Source organism: Canis lupus, chromosome 18 (genome assembly GCF_003254725.2).
Source record: "Canis lupus dingo isolate Sandy chromosome 18, ASM325472v2, whole genome shotgun sequence".
Classification (NCBI taxonomy): Eukaryota; Metazoa; Chordata; class Mammalia; order Carnivora; family Canidae; genus Canis; species Canis lupus.
In genome coordinates, this window is record NC_064260.1 from 32,977,839 (window position 1) to 33,000,470 (window position 22,632).

A 22,632-nucleotide genomic window follows, 5' to 3' on the forward strand; every position below is an offset into this window, starting at 1 on the left:
TTTCCATTTTGTTTATTGAGTAGATTTTTCAACTTAAATTCATGTTTGCAAGGTACATATACATTTAACATGATAAAAATATTCAAATAGTGCAAAGGTGCATATCCTTGGAGTACTTCTTCCTTCTACTCTGTTCTCTCTTGGCTGCCTACTTCCTCTCTTTGGAGGAAACCAATTACCAAGGTCTTGTGCATCTCTCCACAGACAGTTATGCAAGTATACAAATATGTCTACGTACATTTATCTTGGACACAGAGATGTAGGACCAGATCCCTTTTCATGAAAGGACTTGTTGCTCCAGCTTCTATGAGTGCTGTCCATAGACACAGTCTTTAGCTGTCAGCCCCATTCAGAGATCATCTCTGCTATAGAGCTGCTTACCCAAGGCCATGATCTTCCCAGGGCAGCCCACATCTAATGACTCAAAGAGAAGGCTATTTCAGCCTGACACTGGCCATTTGTGATGGAAAAATTTAATTCCAGAATTCTTTCTTCACAGGGTGACTTATCCCTCTGTTCAACACTGCTTCTGCACCCCCACCTGCCACAGGTAGGATTGCTAATAGTCCTGGTTTTCTGAGGACACAGGGGGTCTCCAGGATGCTGGATATCCAGTGCTACAATCAACATGCCCCAGGAAAACCAGGATAAATTGATCACCCTATCCACATGTGTTGATCCTAAGGATACCACCAAATCAACATTCTGTACACTAAACCTGATCTCCAGGTCTGTGTCCTGGGCTACTCAGCCTGTGACAGCAGCAAGAGTGGTCTGAGAAAGCAGGGTTAAAATAGAGATGGTGAGCTGAATCTCTTATCACCAAGCTGGCATCTAATGGTAGGTGGATCCAATAGCCCCTGATAAAAGGGGATGGTCCAACTGTGATAACCTTCACCGACTGTAGTTTGGGTTAATATACCAAGGAAGAGAAAACACTAGCACACACAGTTTTTCAGGCTTTTGAAAATTATGGATGTAGCAGTCATTATAAGGACAGTAGGATTGATGGCTACTGTGACCATCATTCTGGTAAAAGATAATAGAAGGCTGACAGCGATTAACAGGCAATTGGAAGCCAACAGTAAAGTTAGAGGCTCCCATGGCAGCCAAGAGACCCTCAACAGCTAGAGTAGAAGAGCCAGAAAAGCTGAAGAATAGGCTCAGGTTTTAATTATCAGAATATCTGAGATGCAAAGAATGTTCAGCTACCAACTTGGGCCAGTCTACCATCACAAGATCAAGGTTCTTGATGGGAAAGAACAGACCTGGGCATATTGGATAGGAAATCAGCATTGAGATCAGCATTAATGTCCCTGAAAATCTTTAATTCCCATATTCCCTGAATTTTCTGAGCCTGCAAAAGTCAATTCTGCTTCCTATTAAGAGCTAGCACTCCTGCTGGCCTCTCCCTCTCAAGACAGTATCCCCCAAGATCTACTCCCACCTCCCCCTCTTGGCCATGGAACCAGGATTAAGTTGTAGAATAATCCAGCCAAGGTTGTGCTATAAGAGAGGAAAGGGACCCTCAGGGAGCAATAATACCCAGCTACAGGTATAGGCAGGACCCAGGGCTGTGCTGTGGGATTCTAAGGACTTAAGGTGGGGTACCTGAGCGTCTCAGTCAGTTAAGCATCTGCCTTCAACTCAAGTCATGATCAAACCCCAGATTAGGCTCCCCACTCAGTGGGGAATCTACTTCTCCCTCTGTCCTTCACCCCATTCTCTCTCCTTCTCTCTCAAATAAGTAAATAAAATCTCTAAGGACATAAGGATGAGACATAAAGCTGGTTAGAGGAGAGTTAATTTATTTTCCTTGGCAAAAGAGGATATATCTAAGCGCTAGTAATTGTTAGATTCAGAGTCCGAGGTGACAATGATAGCTGGAGACCCAAAGTGTCATCATCATGACCCTCTGTTAGAGTGAAGTCAGAGGGAGCCAAGTTATAAATAGATTGTTGACCAAGTTCTGGCTCACTAAGGGCCCATAGGGCCCATGGACCCACCTACTGGTCATTTCTAAATATATTAAAATAGATGTAGTGGTACAACCCCCACATTGGATTCTTGGCCTGTGAAGTACAATCTATCAATCACAGTATAGAAGGCTAAGTAGAAATCATTAAAACTGCCACCTACCCCTGTTCAGCCCCCAGCCAAGATACTAAATAAAAAACAAATTAATATCCTTGGAGGAATAACAGAAATTAATGCTATCCTTAAGGATCTAAAAGAGGCAGGAGTGGAGATCCTTGTTTTATCTCCACTTAACTCCAGATTGAGTCCCTACAAAAATCAGGAGCATCTCTTGATGGATGACAATAGATTATCACAAATCCAACTGCAGTTATCATACCAGATATAGCATCTTTGCTAGAGAAGATTAACATAGCCTCAGATACTATGGAGCCATTGATTTTTGTATCAGAAAAGAGGGTCAGAAAGAGTTTGTCTTCATGCACAATGGGCAATAGTTAGAGTTTTCCTCCAGGGCTATGTTAGCTCTCACTTCCATAATATAGTCTAAAGAGATTTTGACTTTCTGTATATCGTACAAAACATATATTGATCCACTGCATTGATGTCATTATGCTAAATGAGCTGAAGGAGCAAGAAGTAGTAGCTTGGATGGGAGATAAACTAGATTCTGGGACTTGACACATGAGGAGAAAATTTAAAAGTCCAGTAGTTAGAGGTGTTCTAGGATATCTCATCTAAAGTGAAAGACAAATGATTACATCTTATACTTTCTACTAAAAAGAAGAAGGCACAATGCCTAGCAGATTCCTTTGGGTTCTGGAGGCAACATGTTCCACACATGGAAATACTACTGTTCCCGTCTGTATACTGAGAGTCTTGGAAGGCTGCCAGCTAGGAGTGGGATCCAGAGCAGAAAATAATTCTACAGAATCTTTAGGTTGTGGTGCAGGCAGCCCCGGCTTGGGACACATGACCCAGAAGATCCCATGATATTGAGAATCTGTGGTGGAAAAGATGTCATGGGTAGTTTATGGCAAGTCTCATTGCAAGAGTTACAGTGCAACAAGTCCTGGACGTCTGCAGTGGAAAATTATTTGTCTTTTGAAAACTTTAGTGTGCTTTTGTAGAGTTGTAGAACTTGTCTGTGAGACAGCAATGGTGATGGTTAGTTTTATATGTCAACTAAGTCAGGCTATGGTGCCCAGATGTCTGGTCAGACGTCAGTCTAGATGTTTCTCTGAAAGATAGTTCTTTTAGATGTGCTTAACATTTAAATCAGTAGACTTTGAGTAAAGCAGATTACCCTCCATAATGTGGGTGGACATCATCCAATTAGTGAAAGGCTTTAAAGGGAAAAATTGTGGTGCTCTGAGGAGGAAACAATACTGTCCCCAGACTGCTTTCAGTCTCAAGATTGCAATGTTAGTATTTCCTTGCATCTCCAGACTGCTGACCTGCTCTGCAGATTTTCTACTTGCCAGGCCCTCAGTCATGTGAATCAGGTTCCTTAAAATAAATCTATCTCTCTATATGTATGTGTATGTGTGTATGTGTGTATGTATAACATATATAATATATAACCGATATGTAACCAATGTATCCCTCCTATTGGTTCTGTTTCTCTGGAGAACCCTGACTAATATACCACATGACCATGCATCCAGAACACCTGTCATTGTGTGGGGTTTTTCAGATCCACCAAGTTGCAGTGCAGACAGGCCTAGCCACAATTCAAAAGAGAGCAGTGGAACACCTGGGGCCAGGCATGAGTTGGCCCAGAGGTCACAAGAAAGCTGCCAGAGGTTATACACTGAGTTGACCTGTAGGTTACATGGTGGATTCTGTACCACCAACTGACAGAGAAGAAAAAAGCCTGGACTTGCTTTATGCATGAGTCAACTCACTATATGGGTATAAGCCAAAAGTGGCCAGCAGCTGCACTCTATTTCCATCTAGGGGTGGCCTTGAAAGACAGTGGTGAGGCAAAAATTCTTTCAGTGGACAGAGTATGTAGTGATGAATGTGTCACCCACTTTGTATGGACAAAAGAAGTGGTCCGGCCTTAAAATATATACAGACTCATTGGCAGCCACAAATGGCCTGACTGGCTGATCAGATGCCTGGAAGGAGAAAGATAGGAAAATTGGGATCAAATTGGTTTGGAATGGAAGCATGAGGATAAACATGTGATATCAGGCATGAAGTGTGCAGATTTTTAAATCACATGTTAATGCCCACCAGAAGCACATGATAAAGAAAAAGCATGAAACAAGTAGACAGCATGACTCAGCCAGTAGATGTCATCCAGCCTCTAAGTCTCTCTGATTATACCTCCCACAAATTGTTTGATTAATTATTTAAGAATGAACAAATCCTCATTGGACCACACCCCTAGTAACTAAAACCAGCCACCAACTTTGGCATTCACAGCCAAGTTTTATGGAAATATTTGAAGACTCACAGCAGGAAACGGTAACCAAGGGACAGATCTAGAGGCTCTGATAGGATCATGACTCTTCATGGCTATGAGCTCATTCTTCTTCCATGCCTAGACTTGACCTGGAATTAAGTCTCCCTGGGCATTCAATACTAGGATGCATTTACCCAATGAGTATGGTGATATTGTCACCTTCAAATGAGCTACCGGTCACTTCGGATCCAGTGATCTTTCTTCATCCATGCCTACTTAGCAAGGACTCCAGCCAGTAGCCACACTGACACCCTCTCAAAGGAGCTCAAACTCACATCGTTGGAAGAAACCAACCTTCTCCCCTAAAGAAAGTTTATATAGCTGCCTTCACTGGGAAAACATGAGGGAGTCTAACTAGTATGGCTGCCCCAGCAAACTGTCATTTTTCTACTAAACTTTTACTACCATTTTATAGCAAAGACAGGGTACTCAGGTGGAAATATCCAAAAGGTAGCTGGAAAAAAAAGGTCTAAGCTTTGGAAAAAGAGTATCTGAAAGATCTCAACAGATCAGTGACTCACCCATTCATTCACTCATTCATTCATTTATTTAACAATATTTATTGATCACCTACTATATGTCGAGCATTCTGCAAGATGCTTGCGATTTTCAGTAAATAGGACAGAGCTGGTCTCTGTTGTCATGGTATTCAGAATCTGGTGAGATCATAGAAGGATTAATTGAAGCCATGAGTATAGGTGATCTTTCCAAAGGCGAGGAGAAAGATTGAGTTTTGGGGGGGCACATTCTAGAGTCTAAAAGAGAAAAAATAAACCAACATGGGAAACAGAGAAAGAGGGAGTGGAAGAGTGGAAATCAGAAAAGCATAGCATCCAGTTTAAAATGTAAGAGTTTCAAAAGGAAAAGAGAAGGCAAAAGATCATCAGCTGTAGAAAAATCAAGAGTAAGATTGAGAAAAAATATATATAGCATGATGTTGTTAAGAATATGAACTTAAAAAAAAGAATATGAACTTAATTTCTGAAAAATAAACTTTGGGTCCTGCCTCCTTCATTTACTGTGAATGTGACTTTGGTGGGCACTAAAATGCCTTCTTTAAGGGCTATATAAGTGAGATCACGTATGCAAAGTACTCAGTATACTTCTTAATAAATAGGGGTTTGTTTTTTTCTTCTGTTTTGGGGTTGGTTTTTTTGACACCTTTGAATTTGGCAAAAAGGAGAATCAGTGTATTCTAAAAAATTTGCCTGAAGTCCTTAAACTTTAAAATCCAACAGGCTCTTCATAAGAAGTTCTAGCATCTGACTGTATCTCAGACCAACAGTCCTCCACTACACACCCCTCTGATAAGATGTAGGAAGAGGGGGCAATACAGGGGACATTTGTGATAATAATTTAAGGCCACCATTCAGCGCTCAGATGCCTCAACCTTATAGCTTAGAGGATGTGGTCAGTCACACAGCTGGAAATCGAAGCAAAGTATATATCCAGGTTCTCACAACTCAGAACTTAGGGCTGAACTGGACTCTGTCTCACACAGCCAGTGTAGAACAAGAATAAATCAAGCATGAGACTCACTCCAAGGTAGAAGGCCGCAAAATATTTTTCTCTTGCCCTTGCTTGGACCTTGGAGGCAGGGTATTGGGACAGAACTGTCAAAAGAAACAGTAGGGCCAGCATAGAAAGCACTGACAAACACAGATCCCAAAAGGGAGATGGCTGCACTTGGGGAAGACTGGAAAATGAAAGCCTGATGTCGGAGGGTTAAAGATAAGCCCCTTTTCTGGGAACACTCAGAGAAATTCGGTGTGTAAGAACAGACACAGGGATTTCTGGTTGTCAACTTCAGCTCGAACTTAGACCAATTAGGTCCTGTTTGATGAGTTGGTTTCTCAAACAAGCAATCTGTCTCAGCTATTTCCCAGGACCTGACTTTCTCATGTTCCATAAGCAGAGAGGATCATCTGAGATGTCAGTGGAGAAGGCTCTACCTTCCAGTCTGCCCAGTCTGCAGATAATGATCTTGTCCAGAAGATTGCCAGGCAATTAAGAGCAGTTAGGGTTCCAAATCACACAGTCCTTATTCCAACTGGGGAAGGACCATTCTTTCTCTCTTTCTTTCTTTCTTTTTTTTTTTAAGATTTTATTTATTTATTCATGAGAGACACAAGAGGCAGAAACATAGGCAGAGGGAGAAGCAGGCTCCATGCAAGGAGCCTGATGTGGGACTCGATCCCAGGGTCTTGGGATCAAGCCCTGAGCCAAAGGCAGACGCTCAACCACTGAGCCACCCAGGCGTCCCATCTTTCTATGCCTTAGCTTAGGCAAATAGAACAAACACTAAAAGCCTCATTCTCTACCATGACACTTTCCTAAGACCCCCCTCCCATCCCAAATCTATTCTAGAGCATCTTCTACTGTGTTCCAGTTGGTCCTAGCTCTTATCCTAATGAACTAAGGGGGACTGGACCTTCCATTTCCGAAATGGCTTTACCAGCCCATGTTCACATGGCTGGATTTACCACTGGGCCTACCTTTGACCTACTGCGTGTGCATCTGTGCCAGCCAGGGCAGCAGAGGGGCAGGAGTGGAATTGCCAGAATGTTCACCCCAACAGAAAGGAAGAGGAACAAGTGTTTATAGTGATGTCTGGCTGGTAGATCTTAAAGATCCCAAAACTTAAGGCCCAATTACGTTAATCTACATATTAGCCTCATGGCCATACAATGAAATTTCAAGGAGAGTCCTTGCCAGGGCCACCTTCTGAGTATATTGATACCTGGTATAGGTCATTGGCTGGTCATGAGACAGTCCAGCCCATTACAGTGATAAAATGGATTTTTCTACAGATTTCCACCGTGAGATTTAAATTTAAATAAAAAATCTTGACATTAGGTTGCTGGGTCGTGAGGATAGGAATAAAACAAACATTGCATTTTAATTTTTGCTCATTCATTTGTTCAACATGTATTTGATGAGCATTTGCTGTGTGCTGGTTATGGTGCTAAGTACTGGAGATGCAGTGTAAGCAACACCAGTCAGGTTCCTGCCCTCCCAGAGTTGAAAGAAATTAGGCAAATCATCTTACAAGTAAATAAAAAAAGTGTAATGCTCCAAAACAGGGCTATGGGGTAGTATGAGAATGTAGCAGAAGGAAGTTTGACCTGGTTTTGGTGGGACTGATGGTGGCATTAAGGCATATCTTAAAGTTTAATTGCCAAGAACCCAGAGGCATTAACAGCTCATCTCACTGGTAGCCTTGGGAAAGCCTTCGTTATGGTGTCCTCCTCTATTCTTCTCAGGCTGCTCCGTGTTTCTTTCTGGGTGACAAGAGAAGACTGAAGTATCCACACAGGTTTGGGGGCACATTTGGATAAAGAAGTCATCCAAGTAAAGAACATGATTTTTTTGATTTACTAAATTTAAGGCTGACTATGCTCGTTGCTACTTTCTAAATGAACACCTATCAGCTAGAATCACAATACATCCATTCTATTCAATCCTTTTGACACATAATTGTGTCAAATTCGTATGGTTTGGGCTAACTGTATAGAGGCTTCAGAAAAAGAACTTTTAAGTACTGACACGAGAGAACAGGGCTGACCCTTAAAACCACGCGATGAGGAACCGTGCCCAAATGGTGTTTTTGCAATCCAAGGTTCAGGGAAACTCTGCAGTAACACAAAGGTGTAAAAGACCGCTAGACTGGGTCAGGAGGCTTTGGTTCTAACTCCAGTGAGACCACGAATATTTCCTCTTTGACTTCACCTAAGCTGCTTTCTGCCTCTAAAGCAATAGTTCGCCATCTGGGAAATGAGGGGTTTGACCTATAATGTTTAAAGTTCCAGCCCTTGAGACTCTTTTCTACTCCTTGCTACTGTAAGAGCAAGACTGAACAGTAACACATTTTTATAATCCCAGCTCCGAGTACAACTGTCTCTCATTTGCTGTGACTCCCTCTGTGGACAGGTGCAGACAAATGGCAACATGGCCCATATCTGTCCGCCCATCGCATGTGCTCCATGTGGACCAAGATAGGAATAGATGCACCTTTCTTGGTCAGATGATTTGTGAGTTAAGAACTCAGATTTGGATCCAAGTTAGCTGGCCTTAGCCATTTACTCCCTGTGTGACCTGGGTAGCTTATTTCAGCTCTCTGAGACTCTATTTGTCCATCTGTAAAGTGGGGATGACAATCATTGTGTCTCAGGGTTTCATGTGTCTGGCATGTGATAAATGGAGGTAAATAACTTTGTGGTTATGTGCTAAAATGCTGGATCCATACACCTGGGTTTGAATCCCACGTCCACCATTTATCAGCCTCACGTCCTTGGTCAGATTACTTACCTTGCCCTGAATTTCACTTCTCAATCTGTAAAATGGACATGATCATTACAGCGGTACGCATCAGGTGCAATAATCCATGAAGCACATCGAACAGTACCCAGCTCTTCTTAGAACTCAATAAATTTAGCTATTATTGTTATTCGGTGGTAGATAATACTCAGAGTACACATTACACATCAAAAATGCAAACATTGAGCAAGAAACCATTATTTTTTTTTTTTAATTTTTTTATTTATTTATGATAGTCACATAGAGAGAGAGAGAGAGGCAGAGACATAGGCAGAGGGAGAAGCAGGCTCCATGCACCGGGAGCCTGACGTGGGATTCGATCCGGGGTCTCCAGGATCGCGCCCTGGGCCAAAGGCAGGCGCCAAACCGCTGCGCCACCCAGGGATCCCAAGAAACCATTATTGAGAACATCATCCAAGGAGTCAGAAAAACGATTAACCTAACTACTAGCTAAAGCAGACACACATTAATTACTGAGCATTTTGTTTTTCACCCTTGATGAAAATAGAGATACTACTGCTCAGCCCTTAGAAGCTAAATCCAAAGGAATCAGACGCTTTCTGAAGTCCAGTTGGGCCAGTGGCCCGCACCATCTCCACTCTGCTCATCAACATGACCACGTGCCAGCCCGCAAACCCTCGAATCTCCTGACGGAAGAGCAAGTGGTAACCACACAGGGCTTAGGCCTGCCGAGAGTGAGGTCATGATTCAGGGCTTTGACTCCGTCAAACAGTGCTGACAAAGACACCCTGTTTTCCCTGACAGAACAGAATCATATTACTGCACACACAAGTGTCTCACACCTGGGAAAGATGAAATTACACTAAAGCTTAATCCTCCGAAACCAGCTCAACAAGAAGTCACTTAAACATTTAGGTTAGGAGTTGTCTCCTGGCAAAGAAAATATTGCAAGGCCACTGGGCAGTTTTAACTAATTAGAAGGGCCTGGCTTTGTCAGTGGAAATAATGTTTGATCCTTTATTCTCTTTATTAATTATACCTTAAGAGGTCTCAACACAGCCTCTTTTAAATAAACACACTTGGGTCTCCTGCACTCATCTTATTAAGGGAAGAAATCAGTCCCTCGGTGGTTACATAAGCCTATGAAAGCAAAGGACATTGATACCACATATTTCATTAAAAAGAAGTATATGAATTCATCCCTTTCAGCAAAACTGAGCCTTGCTTTGATGAGAGCTGGTGACAATTATTTACATGCTAGAAAGCACTCGCTTGGTTACAACCAAAACTGGCCAGACAGAAGTTTCACAGTCTTTATCTCTGGGCTTAAGTCAGAGAAGGCCAACATTTGGAAGGGCGTTGAGACAGAAATCTTCCAACGAGCTCCGCTGCACGCCTTCGCGGGGACACACACCTTCTCTGCCAGCGGCCTGTCCTGCAGGAAGGCTGATGACCAGCGTCACACAAAGAAGTCAAGAGGTTTTAGTTTGGAGTTTTATGGGGAGTTAAATCCATGGAATATCTACCAGTTGATCTTCCTACCAAATGCAAAACAATGCAGTGGTGCGGCAGGGGGACAGAGGGGGTGGTCAACCAACATTTTAAAACTTAACAATTTGGAATCAGATAATACAAAGCAAAATATTAAAATAAAAAATGGGGTGTGGGGCCCTGGGTGGCTCAGCGGTTGAGCATCTGCCTTCTGCCCAGGGTGTGATCCCAGGGTCCTGGGATCCAGCCCCACATCTGGCTCCCCACAGGGAGCCTGTTTCTCCCTCTGTCTATGTCTCTGCCTCTTTCTCTGTGTCTCTCGTGAATAAATGGATAGAATCTTTTTTAAAAAATTAAAATAAATAAAAAATAGGAAACACATGGCAAACACTCAAAAGACACCAAACTTACACAACAAAAAAATAAATGTTCATAATCTCTCTCTTCCCAGCTGTCCCCGTTTCCTTCCCAAGGGGCACCCAGGGTTACCAGCTTCTCATGATTCTTCCAGAAGCATTTAATCCATTCCCATTTCCCGAAACATGCATGCTCATACAGATGGTGAAAACCTAACCCAATATTCTCTATCTTGCTTTTCCCACTGTATGTGGAAGATTTTGGTGTATCAATAGGTATGGGACAGACTCGCTCTTTTTAAAGACAGCAAAGAATTCTGCTGTGTAGTTGCCCCATAATGGATTTAACCAGTTTGTTAGTGAAAAAGATGTAGTCCCCCCCGCCCCAATCTCTCCCTATCACAAGCAATCTTGTAACATACATGTCCTGGTATGCACAACACCATATCCATGTGCGGATGTACTTGCCGAATGAATTCCTAGGAGTAGAATTGTCCGGGGGAAAAAATCCGTATGTGTGTAGTGTTGAGAGAATCTGCCCAATTATCCTCACAAAGGTTTTGCCAATTGACCCTCCTACCAACAGTGTCTCTACATGGCTGTTTCCCACACACTGGCTGGGCCAGTGTGTTACCAAACCTTTTGATCTTTGCCAAACCAACAGTGACAATTATATCTTACTCTTGTTTGCATTTGCATTTTTCTTTTAAGAAGGCAGAGCACCTTTATAAATGGCTTAGATGGCTTTGCTTTAAACTATCAGTTCATGTCCTTTGTCTCTTGATTTGTTGGTCTTTTTTCCCCCTTACTTTTAATTAATTTTTTTTTATTTTGAAGATTTTTACTTATTTTTTATTTTTAAGTAATGTCAACACCCAACGTAGGACTCAAACTTACACCCTCGAGATCAGGAATCACATGCTCCACGGACTGAGCCAGCCAGGCACCCCTGCCCTTATTTTTTTTTAATTGACATATAACATTGCATTAGTTTCAGGTGTACAACATAATGATCCGGTATGTGTATATATTGTGAAATGGTCGCTGCAATAAGTCCAGGTAACATCCATCACCACACAGAACTCCCTTATTGATTTGTAAACACACTTAGTACATCGAGAAAAAGGACTGTGCTGTACAGTGCAAATATTTTATCCTCGTGTGCTGTTTGACTTTTGACTTTGTGTCATTTCCTTCCATGCACATTAAAAAACTTTTGTTTTGCATTGTTGAGTGTATCAAGCTATTCTTTAATGGTTTGGGTGGAGGGAAGTGGGGAGAGGCCACCAATATTCAACTGACCAAAGTCAAAACTGTCCAGGGACCAAATTCCTCAAAATGACCCACATATTTATGTTTTCTCTGCTTCCCTTTCAAGCCCCATTTCTATAAATCCTCCCTGGCGCATTGAATTCCAGCCATATAAACTATCTGCATCTCCCAAAATAAATCATCTTACCAGCTTGTTTGTTTTATACATACAGATGATGGCATAGGCCTTTCTTTCTACATGGAATGTATGTCTTAATCCTGTCCTCTCCAATTCATCTGTTGGGCAAATTCCTGTTTGATACAAAGCAATTCAAATATCATCTCCTTTGTGAGATGCCTGTTTCATCATACCTGTACACAACTAGTTATGTAGCATTTTCTATGAGCCCCTCTGGCTCTGATTATACGGTTCAATTCATACCTTAAAAACACCAGTGATGTGGGCTCTCAAGCCAGGCTGGGTTCAAATCGTGCCTCTATTCCTTATTTGCCGTGTGACTGACCTTGAGCAAATTCTTTATCTGTAAAGCGAGGATGATAATAATACCTCACAGGATTACTTTGGGAATTAGATGGGTTAATCTTTGCAAAACTGTTAAATAGCACTTGTGTTGAGAACAGTACTTAATGCACAGAAAATGCTTACTAAATAAATAAAAACCTATTGAACCCAGTGCCTCTAAGCAACAGACAGTAAACCTGCAGAAGGCAGCTGTGCTCCAATTTATCTTCTTTCCTATCTTCCTTCCCAGACCTTGAAGATCTTGAAAGAAAGGGCCAGATACCATGCTTTGCTCAACAAAGTCCTTCCACGAGAGATTGCTGTGGGAACATTCAAGGAGATAAGTGGAGTAGAACCAAGCGACGTCCTTGGGAACGTTTCCTGTAAAGATTTAAGTCAGTGGAAAAATACGGATTGTAGATACAATTCAAAAGTATCCTAGGAAGGGGAAATGACCCTCACATGGGGCCCTTTGAGCCTTGGAAGTCCTAGGCAGCTCTTATCAAACATATTAACATATACCCACAACAGTCCCAATTTGGAGGCAAAAACATTTGAAAGGCTCTTTCTAATTTGGCTTTCAAAATTATTTCCGACGGGTAACTTCTTTGATTCACACTCGTTACAACTTCTCAGCAATCGTTGGGTACAGAAGGAGAAATTTTAGGTCGGAAAATCCAATCCGCACGTTGTTTTTCATTGTAATGAGATCCTTATGAGTATTAACTTTCATAATTGATGAAGTTGACAGATGCTGTAATTTGCAGCGATGCCAGTCAACATTTTAAGATTCTGATTTCACAACTTCCAGAGTTTGGAAGCATAACATTTCTTTCTTTCTTTCTTCCTCTTTTTCCCCGGGTCGCAGGTATTTTAATTGGTTCTGCAAATGTTCTCGCTGCGAGCCCAGGTGCTAAGGCCCGTAGTGCCTAATGGGCAGAGCCACCCTGCTCGCTCCAGGCCCCGGGGGCAAGTGCGATCCAGCTTTATGCTGAACAGGGCAAGCTTATTTTCTCTGTTGAAACCAAGTATTTCTGTGGAGGATTAGTTGGATACAGCCTTCCTCGGGGAACCAGCTGTTTTTGTAAGTGAATGCTTAGTTCAATCAGGAGGTGTGGCTGGAGGGGAGACATTGTCCTTCTCGAAATCTGTGAAAGGTCACCAGATGTAGGCCCTCATTTAAAAAACAGCTCAAAGTCTGTTTTTTAAAATATTTTATTTATTTATTCATGAGAGACACAGAGAGAGAAGCAGAGACACAGGCAGAGGGAGCCCGACGTGGGATTCGATCCCAGGACCCCAGGATCACGACCTGAGCCAAAGGCAGACGCTCAACCGCTGAACCCCCTGGGGGGGGACCCTCAGCTCAAAGTCTATTAACACTCAGCCCCAGATACAAGATCCAGGATCAAAACTACTGTTTTCTGTCACGAGCCAGTTCTTCTGGCACGAATGTCCCAGCTTCTTTGACACCTGCCTTAGAACCTTTTCTCTTTCATTCTCAGGTCCCCCTGGTGCCAGATGTCACCTATCACACCCCTGGGGACTGGCTGAAAGATCTTATCTTTGAACGAAGAGCAGGCAAAGGTAAAAACAGACAGAGGTGAAAGACATCACTTAACCTGATCCAGGTGGTGGGAAAAGAATGCCAGAAGGGACGATCCAGCCAGACGTGAACATCATGTTTGGCAGGCAGTTAAATGAACCGCCCCGCGGTACAGGAGTAAGGATTGGTGTTTTGCACAACTCGAGGGGGCAACATTCACTCGCGGAGTCGTGCAATCTCGTGGGCCTGAGAGCAGTGGTCACCTGCCTCTTGTGTCCAGGGAAGGGAGACGCAGAACCGTCCAGGAGAGGGGACAGTACCCCAGCAACTGGCCCGTACGCTACGGGCATTCCCAAACAGCCCTTTGATTTCATGCCCAACTCTTGCTACACCTAAGATTTGCATAACCCCGTCCTGGGGAGATTTGGGGGGAAAACCAAGATTGAACCCTGGAACCCATGCCAAAGCCTTCAATCGCTGGAGACTGGGAAAAGGGCTTTTTTTTTTTTTTTTTTCGTTTTAATCTAGTTTCTCTTTCCCAATAGCATTTAAAGGACCAACGTGTTCTGTTCTGCAGCCCTGGAACTCACAATTCATGGTAAGTCATTACCTGTGAGGACTTTATAAAGGTTATTGGAAGCTCAGCTTTACAGTAAATGGAGTATAATTTACACAATAAAATGCAGTCCCTTGCTTAATTACTTACCTCACCTATAGGGAGTTTTAACTCGTTTCTCCGGTCAAGGGTTTTACTTAGGGCCATAACTATGGAGCTGACATGGCTATGAAACACTTTTGAACCCCCCAGAATAAGACTTCTTGACTACACCTAGAGAGCAACTCGCCAAAAACAATGAATGGTGTTTCACAATCTGAGTAGGTGTACTTCATCTAGCTAACGTGTAAACAAAGGAGCGGTGAGTTAACAGCTCTGTAGTTGGGGGGGCGGGGGGGTGGCTCAAGAGCAAGCTCAGCTGCTGGAAACTCAGGGCAGCTTCACTCGAATCCTGTGACACTGCAGGATGTAGGCACAGCAAGGTGGCTTTGGGTCTGGACCAAGGGGGGGACAAAAGCCTCCTTTCTCTCTCTGGAGCTCACCCATGTCCATGAGGATGTGATGCCAAGAGGTGGGACTCCAGAGCGGACTCCGAATCCTTCCATGTAGTGTTTTGATTCCAGACTTTTTTTGTCTTCTGTTTAAAACCACCGGAGACTTGCAGGTAGTCCCAGGGAGGAGAAGATCAACGTTGCACTTCCACCTTGTCCTCTGGTTACCATCGGGGGGATTGCGTAGCAGGAGGCCAGCTTGACTTTAGGGAGCAGAACCACCCAGGCCCAACCAGACGAAGGAAAACAGAAATCTTGGAAGAAGAAAAATAATATTGGAAGGTACTAATGGAATCACTGGAAGAGTAATGATCCGCATGTCGATAGCTAGCACTTGCCCACGCTTGATTAAACGGGGACCGCAGAGCCTAGCAAGTTCTGACCCCCTCCCCAGCTGTTCTGGAAACCCCTGGCTGATGTGCCGTGGGCATTTGTTTTCTGTTCCAGCCTCTGTGTTGATGACATCCAGTTCCCAAGATCCCCTCCATGATCTCTGTGACAGTCCTGGTGTCTGGGCTCCGGCTGTCCCTTGCTGCTTCCGGAGCTGCTAACCCGAAAGGGGCCAACCTGGTGCTGGCTTTTCACCTGGGCCTTAGAGTATCCCAGGACTTACGGAGCCCCCTGTGAAGACAGCTCCTTCGGCTTCTCCTGCATCCCTTCTCTCTGGAAGACTTCAGACTGGACTCCCACCGGATCAGCCCGGTCCATGCGGGGACTGGTGTCTGAGACAGACACGATTCTCTTCTCTGCCTTTCCTTACCCCTTCTTCTCCTCCAGCCCTCCCTCCGCTCATGTCAATACATCAGAGTGAACCCCAATAATCTGCATTCTAATGAGTACCCACAGAGGCCAGATATGACCTGCTGAGAAGCAACACAGCGTGCATGAAAAGGCTGCATAGCCTGGTGGCTAAAGATGAGTCAGTCATATCTAGATCTGAATACAGGCTCTACCACTTACTATGTCCTCTCAGCAAGTGACTTAATCTCCATGACCCGGTCTCCTCGATTATCAAATGGAGCTAATAATAGGACTTAGCTCATAGGGTTGTGGTTAGAATTCCACGAGATCATTCATTTATGTATTCCTTACATAAATACTTTATTGAGGGCCTATATTGTTCCAAGCACTATTCTAGGTACTAAGGAAACAGCAGAGAAAACAAAAAAATACAAAACAAACCCAGACTTCTGTCCTCGTGGAGCTTAAATTCTGGTTGGGGAAATAAACAGTAAACAGAAAAATAATATAACGTTGGTTGTGATAAATTCTATAAAGCACAGAGCCTGGTTAGGGCATGGAGAGTGACAAGGGCTGAGATAGCACAGTCAGGAAAGGCCTCTCTGGGGGGGTAGCATACGAACACGATCGGGATGTAAGATATTTAGCCTAGATCAGACATGGAGTACTCAGTAAGTGAGACCATTCACAATAGTACTTTCCAGGTTCATGTTCTTGAGAAGCTCATAGACTATGTGCCTGGAAGTGTGACAGGCCATTTATTTTATTTTTAAAACTACGACTCTAAACAACATTAAAAACAACACGTCAGCTCATTTCACAAACACAACTGCTAGTATTTTAATTATTCTATCTCATTAATTCTTGGTGTCCCACCCCTGGCCACCTTTCTACTGGGGGCCAGAGCAAGGTCCAGGACTGGATGTCTTGACCACTGGTCCACTACCCCACAAAAGTCTGTCGGTGCCTGAGAAGGGTAGCAACACACTTTCCAGCATGGGGCCACACTTGGCTTTCATGGAATCTGGGCTATAGATGGGGAAAGAAGGGACTGGGAAGGGACTGGAGCACATTCAGTAGACAGCTCTACCACTCAGGACCACAATTCTGTTGGTGGTGGATGAGCCAGTGTACATAGCATCATTGCAGTATCATCTCAAGTTATCAGGAAACTTTGAACCTCATATTGCTGTGAGGCAGACTTTTTCAAGGTATGTTCCTGGAAATATTTGTTCTGTAGGGTTCCATGTTCAAAATCTTTGGAAAACACTGCAGACCAAATTTCTCTCCTGGAGATTCACAAGGCGTATCAACAGAGTAGATTAATGGATTAGAGAAGGTCTGTGGTAAAGGAACTTGATGAGCCTCACCTGACCTATAATTCTCTGGCTACAGAATCCCTTTTTTTTTTTCATTAACCTGCACTTTTGGAAACACTAACATAAAGAAAGGGCAGTACATTTTAATCAATTCCTCCCAACTCATCGTTCTAAAAAAAAAAAAAATCTTAGAAATAGCACAGGTGTAGGCAATCAGTAATATGGGGTGAGTGGCTCCATACATAGGGATCAAGATCAGTGATGCTGTATCGAATACACATTCAACTCCTATTCAAACTTATGGGCACAAAGGAGTGCTCTTTTCAAGAATCACAGTAACATTTGATATTTTAGAAAGGTTTTGGAGTTCCTTTTTTGGAAGACCCACTCTCAGAATTAAAAATTTGGAGGTGGAAAGTAATCTTCAAGAGCATATGAAGCCATGAGTTCTGAACCATGTCGTCAAGACATTGTGAGGTTTGTTAAGAGTAGTTTTTAAAACACGTGATAGCATTACAGATTGTGAATGATGTTTCAAAAAACGAACTAGAACAGTGTCAAGGTTATCGCTACTATATTACCCCCTTTTACTGCATTGCATTCCAGTATTCTTTTTTTGAGTGAGAAGAGGAGGTGGAGTTACAGCCAGCCTGCTGGGAATTGCCCAGAACCCATAGCCTCTCTTACTGGTGCCAAGGGATACACCCATGGGAGTGTGTCCTGCGTGTAAATCTTATCTGTCTGTTATCTGATGGCAGAAGCTGAAAACATGCTGAGCTAACACAAACCCCACATATTACGGATGAGAGCACGAAGGCCTAGAGAGACAGAAAACACGCCTAGACCATTCAATCAGGAGACAATCTATAGAACCAAGACCTAGGTGTTCTCTTCTGGCCCTAGACAACTTGGTCTCTTTGGAAGAAGCTGCTTCACCTCATGTTCCTCAGAAGAGCCTGCGATGGGAACTATAGTATTAGGGACTTACTGATTTATGTTATAGGTTCTTTTTTTTCTAAGATTTTTATTTATTTGAGAGGTAGAGAGAGTGAGAGAAAACATGAGCAGGGGGAGGGACAGAGGGAGAACAGACTCCCCACTGAGCAGGAAGCCTGATGTGGGGCTCAATCCTGGAACCCTAGGATCATGATCTGAGCCGAAAGCAGACACCTAACTGACTGAGCCACCCATGCTTAGTCCTCTAGTACATTATGTGTTCTATCTATAACATAAATATCTCGTTCACTCAATCCCCACAGGATCCTTCCGGTGTCACCCAGTAAAGGGCCCAGTATTCCAGTGTGGAATATATTACCTCCTAAACCCAAAGAGGTCCAGCAAGCACTATGCCCTTTTCTTTGTTGTGTAAGTTACAAAGCACAAACACTTGACCTTTCCGTTAGATAAGATAATCCAGTATGGATCTGATATTATATCCAAATCATCGGATCCCTAAAACCTTCACCAATGTGGCAAGTCCCTGAATTCTTAAAGCACATATATATGTGTGTATGTGTGTGTGTGTATGTGTGTATTCATATATGTATATTTGCAAAGTTATCCAGAGAATTTGTCATCTCTCATCAGGTTTGATTAATATGATGTCAATATAGTGGACAAAGGTGATGTTCTGCATAATTATCAGATGGTCTACATCCCTTTGGATGACATTGGGACTGGAGGGGGGGGTGGAATGGATGTGGTCTTAAGGTAAAACTGTGAATGTATATTGTTGCTTGTAACATATGCACGTCCGTTGCTTCCGATCCTCTCTTCTGATGGGTATTTAAACCACATATTTGCCAGGAAATAGCTGAATACCATACACATGAGGATGTGTCAATCTGCTCTAGTGAAAAACAGCTGAAGTTGATGGGTATTACTCAGTTAAGTTTTCAGCAGTACCTAGTTATACCTCATGATTCCGTTTTTCTGGGGCCAGATTGATAAATTAAATGAGGATATAATGGGGGCTACCACCCCTACATCCATTATGTCTTCAAGGATGGTAGTAATATGTCGTTCCTCCTACGAGGTAGAGTGGGTATGCTAAATTCAGCGAAAGGTGTAGTTTGGGAGACTGACACATGGCCTTTCCTACTACAATTGCTTTTACTCTGTAGGTCATAGAATGAGTATAAATATTCTGCAAATTGCTGAGAATATTCTTCCCATTGATACATTTGGGAGCTGGGAAAAAGACCACTGGATGGACTCATGGGCTCGGTTTATCAACTATGAGACAAACCTGGGTTGGGGCTCGTGTATTACCTGCCTTGCATAAGCCTCTTCTCTGAAAAGGGTCCTGATGACACTTTGGGTTCTCTAGTATCAGGACCACTTCTGAACTTGTATCCAACACACTTGAAAGAACTGGATATTTCCCGTTCCTTGGTGTATAACTAACTACCTGTGTAAAGACCTACAGGTCTTTTTGGAGAATCGCTACAGTACATACTTGCTATGATGCTTCCATATCTTGTCACACGAAGACCCAAACCCTTTTACAGTGGGATCTGGATCTGAGAATTGACTGAGGTCTGGTCCTGGGTAAGAAACCCTGGGACAACATGACCTATAAGCCACCTTCACAGATGACTTCAGGTCGACCTCCCTGGATGCCATTCTGACGTTGCTGCCCATTGCAGGAACTACATTCATCCTGGCTTCTGATAGTGAAGTGTTACCATCTGGCCCCCGCTTTTTTGGGATGTCGTTATTATCATTGATACTAGGGAGACTGGTTCTGGAAAAGCTTCTTCTATTATCATCCCCAGCTGAAAGAGAGCAGCCTCTACGGAGCTTCTCAATAGTACTGGCACCTCATTCTAAGATACTAACAATGGCCACAGCCATCTATCAAACACATCTCCTGAAGCCCTTCATTCCATTTTGACAAATATCTTCTTGTGCTCCCACCTCCTAGCATCCTCATGACCCACTCTTAGGCATGCCCACACAATCCTTGATGGTACACAGTAACCAGTTCTTGAACCCTCTTTGGCATATAATTCCTCTCCTCTCTTTGCAGGCTTGTCACTTTCCCCATAGTGTTATGCTGAGATTTGACCCTAATTATAAGGCAGGTGGCCAGGTGGTAGATGATCTTAAGAAGGGCCCATATTACCTTATAAGGCACTAGCTTCATTTGAGGCTATTACCTTCAAAAAAAAAAAAAAAAAAAAAAGGAAGGGGAATCTATCTATCTTCTGACAAGGGGAAGTGCAGCCATTTATGTAGGCCAAGGGGGGAGGTCAAGGTTGTCAAGTGCATGTTCCCAGATGTCTGTATTCCAAATCTTAGGCTCCTACTCTTTTCCTATCATCGTTTTGTCTTTGGCATAGACATTTGCCTAAACTCTGAATTCAGTCCTGCTTTGAAGTTCTGTTCTCCTCACAGTAAAGTTCTGTTCTTCCTCTTCAGCTCCACCTGCCTCTGGCTGCAGAAGATGAGGTCTCTAAGCGTCACCTAAAAGGCTCTCAGCTTTAAATTGCTGACTTATATTTAATCTTTGCATTTCCTCTCTTCAGGGAATCAATGGCACTTAGCACCAGTCCTCCAATTCTACAGTCTTGGATTTGCTCTTTGCTCCATACCTCTCCAATGCCAGAGACACGGCACTGACTAATGCAGCCCCCAGTTCACCACAAGTGGAATTCTTAGCCATTGTATGCTATAGTGTGCCAGAGAGTCTCAGTACTCCCACCTACTGCCAGGGAGGATCTTTGCTGTCATCGAGTCAGTGAGATATTCACTTCTAGGTCCCCATCTTTAGAGTCTATTTCCTACTTCGCATGCAAGGCCCATAAAGGAGTTCTGGATATTTGTTATCAAGTGGTATTCTTATTAGATTAAGTCTTTAAGTGATAATTCTGATGTTGGCAACACTCACTTTGGGGCATAAGCTCAGGAATGTGTGAATAAAAATCAGGTTCATCTCATTTGATAAAAACAGGTCATAAAAAGTGACCGATTTATACTAGAATAAATTTAAATCTGCCAAAAAAAGATTTTTAAACGATGTTCAGCATCCCTTGAGATTAAAGCAAGGGGCTCTCTCCTCTGCTTATCACGTTTGCAAAAATGCTACTGAGGATGAAGTGAGAAAAACAGTCTTCAGGTATTTGTGGTGGACCTGGGAATGGGTATAGACTTTTGGGAACATAATTTGTCAATATGCATCAAAACTGAAAAAATTGATACCTCTCCCAACCTAATAACCTCACTTCCAAGAATTGATTACAAGGAAATAATCAGTGATCCCCAAAAAGCTATGTGTTCAGGGATACCCCTCTAGCATTATTTTATGCTAGTGAAAAATTGAAATCTTAAATGTTAAAAAAATATAATATGAGGATTTAATGCTACAACATTTAGACGATGAAATACTGTGCTTTATGATTACCTAGGCGTGGATTCCAATTCCAATTCTGTCTTTCCCTAACGTTATAACTCTGGGTGAATTAATTAACATTAATTAATTTTCTTAAAATGGAAATTGTCATAGTTCCTATCTCAAAGGGTTGCTATGTGCAGTACTTAGAACAGGGACTGGCTCACAGAAGTGCTATTATTATTGTTTAGGAGATACAATATAAGGATATGTTAATGTATTATATAAATATTTACATATAATATATTAGCCAATTGAAAAAGTAGTTGTCTACCTACAATGTGGTGCCAGTTTTTTGATTAGCCATATTCATAGGTCAAAGACTGGAAAAAGTAAAGAGTTAAACCATAAACATTTTGCTCTCTGGCTTCCTTTATGTTCTTGGAAATTATTGAGGATCACAGACAAGTTTTGTGAGTTATAGTTAGAGAGGGTTATTATATTCAAAATTAAAAGTAAAAGATGGAAAAGCACAGGTGTGCACAAGCACATGAGCTGTTAGAACAATGGTGTGATCATGTGTCCTGTACCTTCTGGAAAACTCGGCTCTACACTCATGAAAGAGTAAGCCATGAACCAAACAAATAATGGTTTGGAATTATTATTAAAAGAATTCAGACTCTGTGGACCCCCTAAAAGAGTCTCAGGGACCCCCAGGGGGTCACACGCTGAGAATGTTACACTAAACCATTAACTATTAACATAAACCCTTCATATACTTTTCTTTATTGTCTTCTGTATTATTGAAACTCTCTATAATAAGCATATATGAATTTATAATTATAAAATATAAGAACAATTTAAAAATATATTTGTCATAGTCATGTCACATGAACACACATTCGGTTGGATGAGGGGTTCTTCTACCTAAATGGGAGTCCTGCATTTTCCTGAGCTCTGAGACAATTCTTAGAGATGTCCAAGAATGCAGGAGCTAGTGGTTCTATGCAACTGACTTTATTTTGGATGCTTCGCAGAGGCAGACCATTACCTAAAGAAAATGCTTTAGAAACTCTGAGGAGGAAGCCAGCTCATAGACAGAGGGATGGCTAATGGCTAGTTTTTTCTGACATGCTTATGCCCAGAGTAGGGGTGTTGCTCCACATAAACAGTTTAGCCACTGATCAAAGAAGCCTGTTCTGGACATTGTCATACATGGTGATCACGTGGTCTCAAT

At 42.6% G+C, this 22,632-nt stretch overlaps 1 protein-coding gene and 1 long non-coding RNA gene across 13 annotated transcripts in view; one reads left to right on the top strand and one right to left on the bottom strand.

Annotated features, from left to right (window-relative positions):
- The window catches only part of LOC118351329 (uncharacterized), a 36,322-nt gene extending 31,220 nt beyond the window's left edge, over positions 1-5,102 (bottom strand). For 2 of the 6 annotated variants that reach the window (XR_007403507.1, XR_007403504.1), the window contains exon 1: positions 239-432. Coding sequence is in view for 1 of the 6 variants with exons in the window: in XM_049096400.1 (XP_048952357.1) it covers positions 5,025-5,094 (70 nt within the window). In the remaining 5 variants the exon portion in view is untranslated. Of the gene's footprint in view, positions 1-238; positions 504-5,024 lie in introns of those variants that run through there. The other 4 variants (XR_007403508.1, XR_007403506.1, XR_007403505.1 and 1 more) reach the window with 4 other exon arrangements.
- Positions 488-16,257, top strand: LOC112663464 (uncharacterized). Of its 7 annotated transcripts, none has more exons than XR_003139240.3 (9): positions 488-550; positions 7,714-7,801; positions 12,600-12,744; positions 13,218-13,433; positions 13,855-13,936; positions 14,441-14,493; positions 14,704-14,812; positions 15,116-15,284; positions 15,450-16,257. It is a non-coding gene; the product is annotated as an uncharacterized LOC112663464 (long non-coding RNA). The 7 variants fall into 7 exon arrangements; XR_007403510.1 differs by having other exon boundaries at positions 515-840; positions 15,108-15,284; XR_003139239.3 differs by having other exon boundaries at positions 517-840.
- The last annotated feature ends 6,375 nt before the right edge of the window (positions 16,258-22,632 follow it).